Source organism: Rutidosis leptorrhynchoides, chromosome 6 (genome assembly GCF_046630445.1).
Source record: "Rutidosis leptorrhynchoides isolate AG116_Rl617_1_P2 chromosome 6, CSIRO_AGI_Rlap_v1, whole genome shotgun sequence".
Lineage (NCBI taxonomy): Eukaryota > Viridiplantae > Streptophyta > Magnoliopsida > Asterales > Asteraceae > Rutidosis > Rutidosis leptorrhynchoides.
In genome coordinates, this window is record NC_092338.1 from 306,857,813 (window position 1) to 306,871,120 (window position 13,308).

A 13,308-nucleotide genomic window follows, 5' to 3' on the forward strand; every position below is an offset into this window, starting at 1 on the left:
CCTGCAATGCATATGTGCTACTGATGTTACTATATTTCTTCTGTTTCTGGTTTGAACACTATTAACCACCATGAACCCATCTAGTGTTGCTTAATATTATTGCTGTTCAACAACTAAATCACCATCGATTTTACAACCATCCATCACCCTTGGCCAACACTTGATTCATCCTACAATTTCGTTAACTACTGCTGCTATACTCTATTTCTGTTTCTGTTCAATAACACCACCACTACCCCTCATCAGTTTTTTTTTTGTTTTTTTTTATTTTTTCGAGTACCATTATCAAACCCACCAAGAACAATCATTAATTACTACTATTGTTCAAGAAAATAATTATACAGAATTTATAAAGGGATTAAAGAAATTAAGTATATTATTGAATCAAATACATAATGGATGAATTAAATAACCGATTACATACTGGATTAATCGATGAACCGATTACTCGATTAATTGATAATGAAGGCTGATGTTAACGGTTGTGATCTTCATGATTCATGTTCTTGTGACTGGGTTCTTCTCCTGATCGGACAAATCAAACGATGACCTAATAAACATTGGTGATTATTACTTGATCAGTTGTTTGATTTAATGAATCAATGAAACCCTGAACCGTGATTTTTCTTCTCCTGCGTGTTGCCATCCTCGATCTGATTGAACCTTTTTACATCTGTTCGATTACATATTAATCGGTTCCTTATATTTCAATCGCCAATAACCTACGAAGTATCCATCAGATCATGTTAATGGATTTATACTAATATTGGATTACTCTTTAAACCTGGCCCAACTTGATTTTGTACAACCACACCCGGACCAACAGCATGGTGCAAGCCCATCAGTATATTATTAATCATTATTATTATTAGTTATTATTATTATTATTAGTTATTATTATTATTATTACTATTATTATTATTATTATTATTATTATTATTATTATTATTATTATTATTATTATTATTATTATTATTATTATTATTATTATTATTATTATTATTATTATTATTATTATTATTATTATTATTATCATAAATAGTATTATTAATATTATCATAATAAAAAAAAATATTATTTTCACTATTATAAGTTTTATTATTGTTATTATTAATATTATTATCATTAATATTATAAATATCATTTTTGTTAAAATTATCATTTTTTTTAATTAAGATTATTATTAAACCTATCATTATTTTTATTATTACTATCATTATTATTATTATTATTATTATTATTATTATTATTATTATCATCATTATTTTAGTATTATTATAATTACTATTTTACAAGCAAAAGATATTTATATAAAAATATACTTATTACATATATCATAAAATATACTAATACTACATAATATCATGTTTTTTTTATTAATATATCATATTGATATAACGTTAACTAAATTATATATTATATATTTATATATTATAACATATTATAAATCTTTATAAAATCATAAATAATAATATTAATACATTATGTAATATATATAAACCATAAAATATAATATTTAAGATATTTATATATGGTGAGGAATATTCATTTGAATCCATAAATTAAGTTGAGATCAAAAAGATCAATGAGAGCGTGACATGTAGCGTGAAATCACATGTGATTGAAAAAAATTCAAAAAAAAAATTTTTAAAAAAAAAAATTTAGAAAAAAAAATTTTAATTTTTTTTCGAAATTTTTTTCCCGAAAATTTTTTTTTTCAAATTTTTTTCTGCAATTACATGTGATTTACCTGCACAATCACATGTGATAGAATTGTACAATCACATGTGATTGGATTTGACATGCATAATCACATGTGATTGGATTTAACATGCATAATCACATGTGATTGTAAAAAAAATTTTGAAAAAAAAAATGTAAAAAAAAAAAATTTGCGAAATTTTTTTTTATAATTTTTTTTTTCGAAAAAAAATTTTTTTTAATTTTTTTTCCAATCACAAGTGATTTTGCGCCACATGTCGCGCTCTCATTGGTCCCTTAAATTTCAAGCAAATTAATGGATGCAAGTGATTACAACTCTATATATGGTAATAAATGATATATATCTTTATAAGAAATAATTATAAATTATTAAAATATTTTAATAAATATGTAAGGTATTAATATTAATAGTTTACTTTTAAATTAATAATAATTATTAACTACTTAAAATATAAATACATTACTGGTAATAATATATAAACTTGTTCGATTACAATTACATGTGTTGACATATATTAACGATATAGGTTCGTGAATCCGAGGCCAACCTTGCATTGTTCAATGTCTTCATATATATTTTTACTATAAAATACAGTATTGTGAGTTTCATTACTCCCTTTTTATATATATTTTTGGGACTGAGAATACATGCGCTGCTTTTATAAATGTTTTACGAAATAGACACAAGTACTTAAAATTACATTCTATGGTTGGATTATTAAACCGAATATCACCCCTTTTAGCTTGGTAACCTAAGAATTAGGTAGACGATAGGTTCTGTTCCTAATTGACGTGAATCCTAAAGATAGATCTATTGGGCCTAACAACTCCCATTCAGGTTATGGATGGATTTAGTACTTCGAGATTATTATTATACAGGCAAGAGGTTCTGTTTGGGGATATTCTATGCATTAAAGTTAATGTCGATTACTAGGTGTTCAATCCATATGAATGATTTTATGTTTATGCAAACGAGAGGTTCTGCTTATAAATATGAAAATCTTGTGGTCTATTAAAATTATGGAATGATCGATTATGATAAACTAATGAACTCACCAACCTTTTGGTTGACACTTTAAAGTATGTTTATTCTCAGGATTGAAAGAAATCTTCCGCTGTTCATTTGCTCAATTTAAAGATATTACTTAGAGTCATTCATGGCATATTTCAAAAGACGTTGCATTCAAGTCATTGAGTTTAGTAAAGATTATGATTAAGTAAATGACAGATTAGATCATTTATAGTTGGATATTATGAAATGGTATGCATGCCTGTCAACTTTCGATGTAATGAAAGTTTGTCTTTTAAAACGAATGCAATGTTTGTAAAATGTATCATATAGAGGTCAAATACCTCGCAATGTAATCATATGTTATTGTATTCGTCTTATGGATTAGGACGGGTCTTTACATATTCAATGATTACATTATACTTTATTGATATGTACAAATTTTGTTTAATTAATTCTTTGCCTTCATTTGTTTATTATACAGAATTTGTGATGAATTTTTACATGAGATAACACATAAATTATTATATTTAAAACTTTTAATAGCGAAGCTGGCGAATTCGCGGGCCTTAACGTGGGCCTTAAGCTAGTATAATATAATATTTTCACGTATAAAGTATATTGTCGGTGGCTCATAGTTTATACTAGTGAAATGACCCGTGGAATCACGAGTTTGTTTAAACGAAACAGTTTAATGATATGTGTAGGTATTAAGTGAATGTAAATGCAAAAGTCATTTAGTTTAATGACTCGTGGAACCACGAATTCCGACTAAAAAATTTGTCGTTGTTTAAAAACATATTGATCTATTTAATTGGCTTGAATAAATGAACTACATTTATTTTACCACCACCCTCTTCTAATTTTCATCACCGTTAGAAGGGGTTTAAGGATCTTAGGACTTAGCTCTCTGGTCCGGCTACCGTGAATAACCTTGGCCGACATGATGATGTCGGCGGGGTGGCTAAGTGGTTAAGTCCACCTTCGATGATGGTCGTCGATCAAAAGGCCTTGGATAAGGTTGTAGGTAGCAGTCGTTAAAGAACTAACCTGTTAACCTTTAGAGAATGAGAAATAATGATAACGATTGTTGCGTGCTGGTGGTTACGTAAGATGGTGGTCTTTAGAATGACGATTAGGGTTAGTATATATAGGCAAACCCTAATTCTAGAATCATCCAAGATTGTGATAATCTCTTCCATAACAAACTCCCCCGAATCTCGGATGTAATTATGGAAAGTATACTCAGACTTGGTCGCCAAGTAATTTTCCCTCTGGGAGTAATGTACATCGTGCGCTACCGCATACCGCATAGAGTCCACCCACATACGCTTACTATCACTTGGCCGAGTACTAAAAGCATGCGGGTGTGGGTCGCGGTATCATTATGCGGGCGTTCTAGCTCATTATCAGGTAGGGTTAGGGCAATTGAATCCTTATGTCATAGGGAAGATAGTTCTGTTCAAAATGTGGTGCGTGGCATTGAACAAAGTACCACTGGTTAATGTTTTTTGCCATCTATACCGCTTTGCCACCCACCATAAATCTTGGTTCACCTTCTTTGCACGCCAAAACTTCACTAAAACCCCCAAATCTAACGTTGGCCAATGGAAAGAAACCTTTTTCTTTATCGACCAAACTGTTGTGGGTACCAATTTCCCGCAGACCTTGGTGTGGTACGATGGCGTAGCCAAAGATGTAAACAAAACCCCAATACTTGATGATGAGGAAACCAAGTTGCTTGCGGAATGCGCAAACGCACAACTTGTCTACCGCGCGTATGGGAATGTGATGCTGCGGTTGGGAAAGATATCTGCCCATTGGCCATGGGATAACATGCGCCCAGAAATAGTCGCGCCGAATGGCAAGGGTAGGAATAGTAATACATGTATTTTTGTTTTATGCAGCCTTATATGTTTTTATCTAATCGCGTGCTTGTGTATGCAGAGATGAAGATGAAGAAGGTATTAACCATGGAGGAGATTGCGGCTCTCTCCTTCCGCAAGCAGAACTTGGAGGAGCAGCTAGAGTACAAGAAGACAGACGAGAATGAGGTTTCCGCCTCTGCGACTTCATCAACCAAACGCAAGGCATCTGCGACCCAGCAAACGAATCAGCCCAAGAAAAAGAAACTCACCTTGAAACAAAAAGAGGACCTGTGGAATGATAACTTTGTCCCCATAGAGCAGCCATCTGTAGATCTCCCTCCTCCGATTTGCCAGTAAGAATCCCATTACTATTGTTTATCAGAAGCGTTTCCTTGTTCTAACTTACGTGTGTCTTTGCAGAGCAAATTGATGATACGCACCGCACGCCGTCGTGGGTGAATCCAGACCTCGAAGCAACCACCACTTCAAAAGATCAGGTCATACATTTGGATTCTGATACTACACAAACGCCACCACCCGACAGCTTCCGCTTGGCCAACCTTGCCCAACTCATCCAATCTTCTGCGGAAAACTCTGCGGAGCAGTCTGCAACAAATTTTTCCAGCACAGTTCCGTGAAGAGATATTTGCGCTTCCATACCGCCAAGCATATGACACCGTTGTTTAGAATGGTCTCGTGTTCTTTGGCATGTTCGCGGATTTCGTTCATCGTGCTGATAATCTGTATGATGTAGCACTGCGAACAGAAACTGAACTTGGTGCTGTTGTAGGCAGGTGTTGGGCATCTGAAGAATGATAAGAAAGACGCGTAAGAGGCGCGTAAAGCTGCTGAAGCTGCTGCGGCTGAAATGAAAACTTTCTTGATTGCAGAAAGGAAGAAAAATCAAGAGTTGGTGGGGGCCGTTGATCAAGCTAAGGGGGAAGCGGAGCGTTTACGAACTGAACTTAACAGGGTCCGCAGGAAAAAAGATGATGCGGTAACGGGCAGCGAGTTAGCAGAATCGGATTTGTTAAAACTGCGCACTTCTCTCCCAGTCGTCGCGCAAAAGGTTATGGATTTAGAGCCCGTAACCGAAAAGTTTAACGCATATGTGGACGCGGCTATGGAGCATGACTGCAACAAGTTCGTGAGAGAGGTGCTCAAATGCTGTGACCTTGGGCCCCCTATCCAGACGCTGTCCAGAAACATCAAGGAGGATACTGCCGCAGTACTCATGGACGCAGAATAAGAGATCCAATGCATTGAAATCCCGAAACTTGCGGCATTCTCCGCGGACCCAACGCCCCCATCGACCAGCTTTTAAAGGAAAACTTGTAAGTCTGAAACAATACACCATCAACTGCGCCATAAGTCCTATGCTTAGGAAGGTTTATGTATTTATTTTTTAGCCCTAAGTCCCATGTTGGGCAGTCGTTGAAACAATGATGAAGTTTATGAATGTTATTATGTGTGTATGTCTTTTTCATGCATGTATTTTATATTGAATATATATCGCGAATCAAAACAAATATAAACCGCATGCCTATGCGCACGGGTTAACCAAAACCAATACGCACACGCGGGCACTGCGTAAAATAAACCAATATTTTAACAAAAATAGCCTAAGTACTTTAGACTCAAAAGCTACTGCGTTTTTGCTTTGTCATGTACTAGAGGTGCACTTTAGTTGTATGGTAAGCAACGCAACAAAAAACAAACCAATGTTTTTATGCTTAAAAGTTTCCTCAAGCAAACCAATGCGAGAGAGTAATCATGCACAAGCAAACCAATGCTCGTATTTTAAATCGACTTTGCAGCCTTCTAGTCTGCGTGGTGCTTGGCTAGGGGAAAACCAGTTCCCTTCACATGCCGTTTGCGTCTAGCCTTGTAATCAAACAGGCTTCTGTCGCGATGGGGGCTAGAGGACACCCCTTATTTAGGCAGGAAACCGGATAAACTTGTAATATGTAGATAATAAAATTATGCGCGAGTAAATATTTCCATTGGCATCAAAAGTATAATTACAACCGCGACACATCCAAACGGACGAAAATTACATGCATTAAAAGAAAAAAATAATGCACTAGGATATTTTGGAGTGATCAGTTCCAACCAGCTACATGTAAAATTTCTTTAACAACGTCGCGTGCCAGGTGCATTTTACAGGTTTCCCACCCAACGTAGCCAGATGGTATGCCCCGGTGTTACTTGTTTCCACTACCCTGGATAGACCTTCCCATCGAGGGCCCAGCTTCCCAATATCTTCTACATGACTTGCGTCATTCTGAAGCCACACTAGATCCCCACATTTATAGGAGCGCGAGCGCACAAGATGATTATAATACTTTGCGATTTTCTGTTTATTATTAGCCTCCTTAACTGCCGCAGAAATCATACATTCCTGCAGTAAGTTAAGATTCTCTCGCAAAGCTTCTGAGTTCGATCCCTCATCAAAATTCTGTATGCGAAACGTTGGTACCCCAATCTCTGCGGGTACAACAGCTTTCATCCCATATACTAAACTAAACGGAGTCTCACCAGTGCTTGGTTTAGGTGTTGTGTGATGTGCCCACAGCACATTTGGCAATTCATCTACCCAACTGATACGACAGTGCCCAGCCTTGCCTTTATTCCAGCCACTATATCCCGGTTGGTGACTTCGCACTGACCATTCTCCTGCGGATGCACAACAGATGTGAAAGTTTTCTTAATGTTAAGTTCTTCGAACCAGTTTCGAAAAGGATCTCCGGCAAATTGCGTGCCGTTATCGTTAACAATTTCGTTTTGTATACCGAAATGGCAGACAATGTCTTTCCATACAAAGTTCCGCACTCTTTTTCCTGAAATTGTTGCCCGTAGACGTGCTTCTACCCACTTTGTGAAATAATCGATTGCAACAATCAAGAACTTGATATTTCCTGCATATGCAGAGTCTGCGAAAGATACTATTGCACGTAGCGTAACTATGAACTAAAAGATTATATTACGTCATCCTTTTGGAAATGGTCCTACTATGTCAATTGCCCATTTACAGAACGGCCATGGTGAGGAGACCAGAATCATTGGATGCGCAGGTGCCCTACTAACTGGCGCATGTATCTAACAAGATTCGCAGTGCTTAGTTATGCTTGCCGCGTCTGTGTACATCGATGGCCAATAATAACCTAACCGCATGATTTTAGACACAATAGACCTGTGCCCTGAATGAAGTGCGCATGCACCCTCGTGCACTTCCCGTATAACTTCCTCTGCCTCTTTTGGCCCGACGCACTGTAACAATGGTCCTAAATAATTTTTCCTATATAGGACATTGCCCTCAAGGGCCTACATTGGCGCTTTGGTCCTGACCTTCGTTACATCTGCAGAATCCGCAGGCACTGTGCCGTCCTTTAAGAAAGCAATGATAGGTGTCATCCATGTCGAAATTGATTCTTCGACCGGTGCCACTAAAGGCATCAAAATAATAGATTTCGCATGTAGTTCTTCTATGAGAACTCTCTTGCCCAGATGATTAAAGGCTAGCGCAGCTAGTTTACTAAGCGCATCTGCTTTTTTATTTTGCCCTCGCATAACATGAGAGACTTGAAAAGCCTCGAACTGATCCACAAGATTATGTACTAGCGAAAGATATTGCTGCATGGCTATATCGTGTGCTTCGAAATCGCCATTAATTTAGCTGCATACCAGTTTAGAATCCACATAGGCATGTAGGATTTTAATTTCAAGTTTCTGCGTAGTCCACATACCCGCTAGCAAAGCTTCATATTCTGCCTCATTGTTTGTGACCGCGAAATTAAATCGTAACGCATATGTATGCTCTTCACCATCTGGGCCGGTTAAAATTACCCCTGCGCCCGCACCTTCTATGCTACATGCACCATCCGTGTATAATTCCCATGGTGTTAAAATAGGTGCGGGTATTTTATGATGTTCAGATGACGCTTCCACATCCGCAGATAATTCTGCAAGATAATCTGCAAGTATTTGACCTTTAACCGCGCTTCGCGAAGAAAAATTTATTTCGTGCTCTCCTAACTCGACTGCCCATTTAACCATTCGACCAGACACCTCGAGCTTGCATAATACCTGAAAGAAAGAGAGATGCGTTAATCAATGTGGTATTCCCGGACATTGCCACGATTTTAGGTAGTTACCAACTAGCTTAATTGGCTGATCCGTTAGGACCACTACTGGGTGCGCTTGAAAATATCGACACAAACGTCGCGCTGTATGTACCAGCGCATTTACAAGCTTCTCAATTGGTGAATAGTTTACTTCACTTCCTGTCAGCGTCTTGCTTACAAAGTAAACCGGAATTTGTGTCTGAGAAAACCTCAACGTTAATTAAGCACGAAATAAATGATGAAACAGAAATGAAACGAATTACCTTTCCGCCCTCTGCAATGAGAACTGAGCTGATAGCCTCCTTTGATGCTGCAAGGTATAGCGTTAGCGTTTCACCTGATACTGGCACAGTTAGTGTTGGTAATTCCGCAAGAACTTTCTTCATTTCCTGAAAAGCTGATTCCGCCTCCTGAGTCCACACAAAGTCCTTTTTCTTTAAGTAATTCTTTAATGTGTTGAAGAATGGCAGCCGGCGTTCCGCGGCTTTTGACAAAAAATGAGTGATTGTCGCTAGTTTCCCAGTAAAACTTTGCACGTCCTTCTTTGTTCTAGGAGATGGTAGCTTATCAATAGCTTTTATATTTTTAGGATTCACTTTGATTCCTCACGCTGTTATTACATGCCCTAGAAACTTGCCCTCTTCTTCCCCGAAACTACACTTGAGCGGGTTTAGCTTCATGTTTATCCTGCGCAGAGAAGCAAAAGTTTCTAGGATGTTTGCGAGCATCTGTTCTTCGGTGTTGCTCTTAATTACCAAGGCGTCCACCTACGCTTCAAGATTTCTGCCTATCTGGTGCTTGAACGCCGCATCAATGACGCACTGATACTTGGCGCCAGCATTTTTTAGACCAAATGGCATTTTAGTATAGCAATATATATCCTACGGTGTATGGAAATCTATCTTATCCTCATCTTCCGCGGCCATAAGGATTTGATGATAACCCTTATATGCTTCTAAGAAACATTTGTATCGATAACCTGATAGCGATTCTATCTTCCAGCCAATTTCTGGCAGAGGATAGTTTTCTTTTTATCATGCTTTGTTGATGTCTTTTAATTCTACGCACATTCGCCAGTTTCCATCAGTTTTCTTCACCAATACGGGGTTAGCAACCCATGTCTGGTACCGCACTTCCTGTAAAATATTCGCTTTGACGAGATTATCCACCTCTGCGCATAATCAATCGCTGCGCTCAAGGGCCATGTGCCTCTTTTTTTGTCTAACTGGTGTAAGCGATGGATTAACGTTCAACTTATGTTCCGCGACATCTCGTAGAACCCCGGTCATGTCTGACTCCCGCCATGCGAAAACATCTGCGTTAGCTAAAAGAATTCCATATAGCTTAGCTTTGGTTTCCATTGACAAGTTTGCACAAATTTTGATTTTCTTATCAGGATATAAGCGGTTAGCTATGATTGCGCTGCTTTTCAGTTGTTCTCTCGTATTACGGATATCCACGGGCATGACCGAACTGCATAATTCAATTGGTTGATGCGACGCAATCGTGGCAATTCCACCAGAGGTGGGAAACTTAATTAAACCATACACTACTAAAGGTATGATGTTGAACCTTCGTATAAAGTTTCTGCCCAGAAGTGCATTGTATCGTGAAGTTGAATGCACCACGTAGAAGTCAATTACCTCGCTTCTCATCATCTACGGATTCTTATCATCTGCAAGCTCGATTTCGAGCTCTATCTGGCCCAGCGGCCATGAGCATTCTCCTTAGAATCCTGACAGAGTTATATCAGGCTGGCGCAAGCGTGCTTTAACCTCTGTAGGAAGAAAACGATAGCAGTGTTCATACATAATGTCTACACCGCTTCCCGTATCAATGTGCATGCGCTTAATCTGTATTCCGCGATCGGGGATATGACATCTGATGATAATAGGCTCGTTGGTTGAATCAATTGATGGAACAGGAGGGAATGAAATTGGAAGGAGTTCCCATTCCCTATGATCATTGTATTTTTTGCGCTGGCCAACTTTTTCTGCGTCAACCATATTAATGGTTAAGTCCATATTTTTAGCCTTGTCTGCTTTCTGCTGCCAAGCGAATGTTTTACTTTTGGGAGCTTCATCTGCGGCTTTCTCTTTGTCTTTCTTTGGTGGCTTCAGATGATCCAACTTTCCTGCCCGTAGTGCATCTAGCACTCGTTCCATTAGGTTTTTACACCAGTTGGTGTTGCGACCGTCATCGTCATGGAACTCACAGTATTTTGTTTTATCCCGCTTACCAAATTCTGTCGTTGGGGTTGGAACCGCAAAGGTTGCACACACCAGTTCAGTGGCTAAAATTTCTTTTGGTGTTTTAGACAGACTTTTCAATAACGCGTAATTCTGGTTGTTAATGCCGCGCTAATTGTTGTTTCGATAATTACTACCACTTAATCGCCCTTTGTCATTTCGCATGGGACCTCCGTTTGAATACCTGCTATGAGATTTGTTACCGCGACTTTGATCTCGTGAACGATCATCGTCCTCCTTCCTATCATTACGCGAGCTAGTAGTAGGAATATCTGTATCCTCGCCACTCCGCATGTAATCATGGCATTCCTTAAGCGCTTCAGAATAAGTAGTAGGTACCGTATGATGAAAATGCTTGACAAGCGTTGGGTGACGCTCCGAACTTATACCATGTATGAGTCTAGAGATTTGCTGTTTTGGCTTAAGATCAGGTATGCGCAAGCATTCTTTGGTGTACCTCATAAGAAATTCCCCCAAAGACTCCTTGGGTTTTTGTACGATATCATGGCATTCAATATGAGTGCGCTTGCGAGGTATCTAATTTTTGTACTGCAACAAAAACTTTGTCCGTAAATCCATGAATCCGGATATGCTACCAGCTGGGAGTTTATTAAACCATTCTCGCACAATACCCTGCAGCGTCATGGGAAAGATCTGACATGCTACATGGTCCACCCATCCTTGGGTGCACATTGCTCCCTCAAAACGCTGCAAAAAATCATCCGGATCAGTCGGGCCATTGTAAGTACCCAGCATGTGGGGTATCTTCAGCGCAGATGGAAACGGATACGCAGATATATGTGGAGGAAATTTAACGAAGGTAGTTGGCAAATCAAAAGGTTGCGTAACAGGGTCACCTATGAGCCCTGCGAAGAAACGTTTCATCATGTCCTGAACAAAATCAGGTTGTGAAAATAAGTGAACCATATCAGGCGGGTCGGCCTGCATAAACTGACCCGCAAGATTTGCCTGCCCTTGAACGTTTTACCAAGAGGGTTGCCCCTACATCTGCGCATATGACCAAGGCTGTTGTATGGAAAAAGATGGGAGCCCCGACGGTGCAGAGTATACTGGCTGATAAAGGGGATCTGAAAACTGCGGTACGGGTGGCAGCGAAACATGCGGGTATACCACCGAAAGACCTATTGTATGCGCAGTGCTCTGTTGCTCTGAAGTTAGCGGTGTCCAGTGCGATTTAGCGTCTGGAATCACACCGTACCCCCAACCATTAAGTAATGCCTGCGCATTCGTAGGAGTTAAAAACTGCGACAGTGGGCGAGGCGGTTGCCAAGGCTATAACGGTGTGAATGATGAATTATGCTGATCACTCTGCAATTGTAGAGGAATTGCCACCGTAGTACTATAAATAGGCAACTGCCCGCAGCACACTACGTTTGACCCCACCGTTTAGGACCAACAGAGATAACTCTCGGATCCACCGTAGAGGACCCCCTAAAATCCAACCGCGTAGTTGCCATCGGTTAATTGGCCCTCGCTGGTGTTATTCCGTCCGAGTATATCGGCTTGTACCTTTGAAAAAGTTCACCGGACGTGGGTGGAGGATATGTTATATTATATACACCCGTAGTCATAGCTTGAGTATTCTGATCATCAATCTGATTTCGTTCTGATGAATCCCCGAAAACCATGATTCTGTTAACAAAAAATTCAAAAAAGAAAATTGTAAATAACGAGCTTTAACAATTCAAGACTTTAAAAGGAAAATACAATTAAACACATCTTGAATTAGTTCTACTCTCAATGAAAGCACCAATTGATCATGCATATATTTTCAGGAGGGTAAGTATGCATGCTCAATACGTTAGAAGGGGTTTAAGGATATTAGGACTTAGCTCTCCGGTCTGGCTATCGTGAATAACCCTGGCCGACATGATGATGTCGGCGGGGTGGCTAAGTGGTTAAGTCAACCTTCGATGACGGTCGTCAATCAGAAGGCCTTGGATAAGGTTGTAGGTAGCAGTCGTTATAGAACTAACATGTTAACATTTAGAGAATGAGAGATAATGATAACGATTGTTGCGTGCTGGTAGTTACGTAAGATGGTGGTCTTTGTGTAACACCCCGTCAAAATTGACATTGACGCAGATGTTAACTCTAGTCCCAGTGCATGGCTTGACTTCTAACTACATCAAAGTTCTACAGCGGAAGCATAATATATAAGTACCTGAGACAAAACATGCTTAAAAGTGTCAACCAAAAGGTTGGTGAGTTCATAGGTTTATCATAAACAATGATTTTGATAATAATGATAGATCACAAGATTTAGTTTAAAGTTGATTGATATAGAAATATCAATATAAAAGTGTTGCTGCAGT

The 13,308-nt window shown here is 38.7% G+C and overlaps 1 protein-coding gene across 1 annotated transcript; it reads right to left on the bottom strand.

Moving 5' to 3' along the window:
- Positions 1–6,715: 6,715 nt before the first annotated feature.
- Positions 6,716–9,583, bottom strand: LOC139854623 (uncharacterized). The gene is made up of 7 exons (XM_071843918.1): positions 9,495–9,583; positions 8,987–9,272; positions 8,836–8,922; positions 8,284–8,685; positions 7,948–8,196; positions 7,392–7,569; positions 6,716–7,275 (listed from the first exon to the last, which is right to left on the bottom strand). The coding sequence occupies exons 1-7, from the start codon at positions 9,581–9,583 to the stop codon at positions 6,716–6,718; spliced, it is 1,851 nt and encodes a 616-aa protein (XP_071700019.1).
- Positions 9,584–13,308: the final 3,725 nt, after the last annotated feature.

Bases quoted from the DNA above. Each gene is read 5' to 3' on its own strand.
- LOC139854623 (XM_071843918.1), bottom strand. From the start codon at position 9,583: ATGCCATTTGGTCTAAAAAATGCTGGCGCCAAGTATCAGTGCGTCATT. The intron at 8,686-8,835 runs GTACATACAGCG...TCTTTCTTTCAG, and splicing joins AGAAGCTTGTAAATGCGCTG to GTATTATGCAAGCTCGAGGT. The intron at 7,276-7,391 runs GTATACAAAACG...GTGCATCCGCAG, and splicing joins AGACATTGTCTGCCATTTCG to GAGAATGGTCAGTGCGAAGT.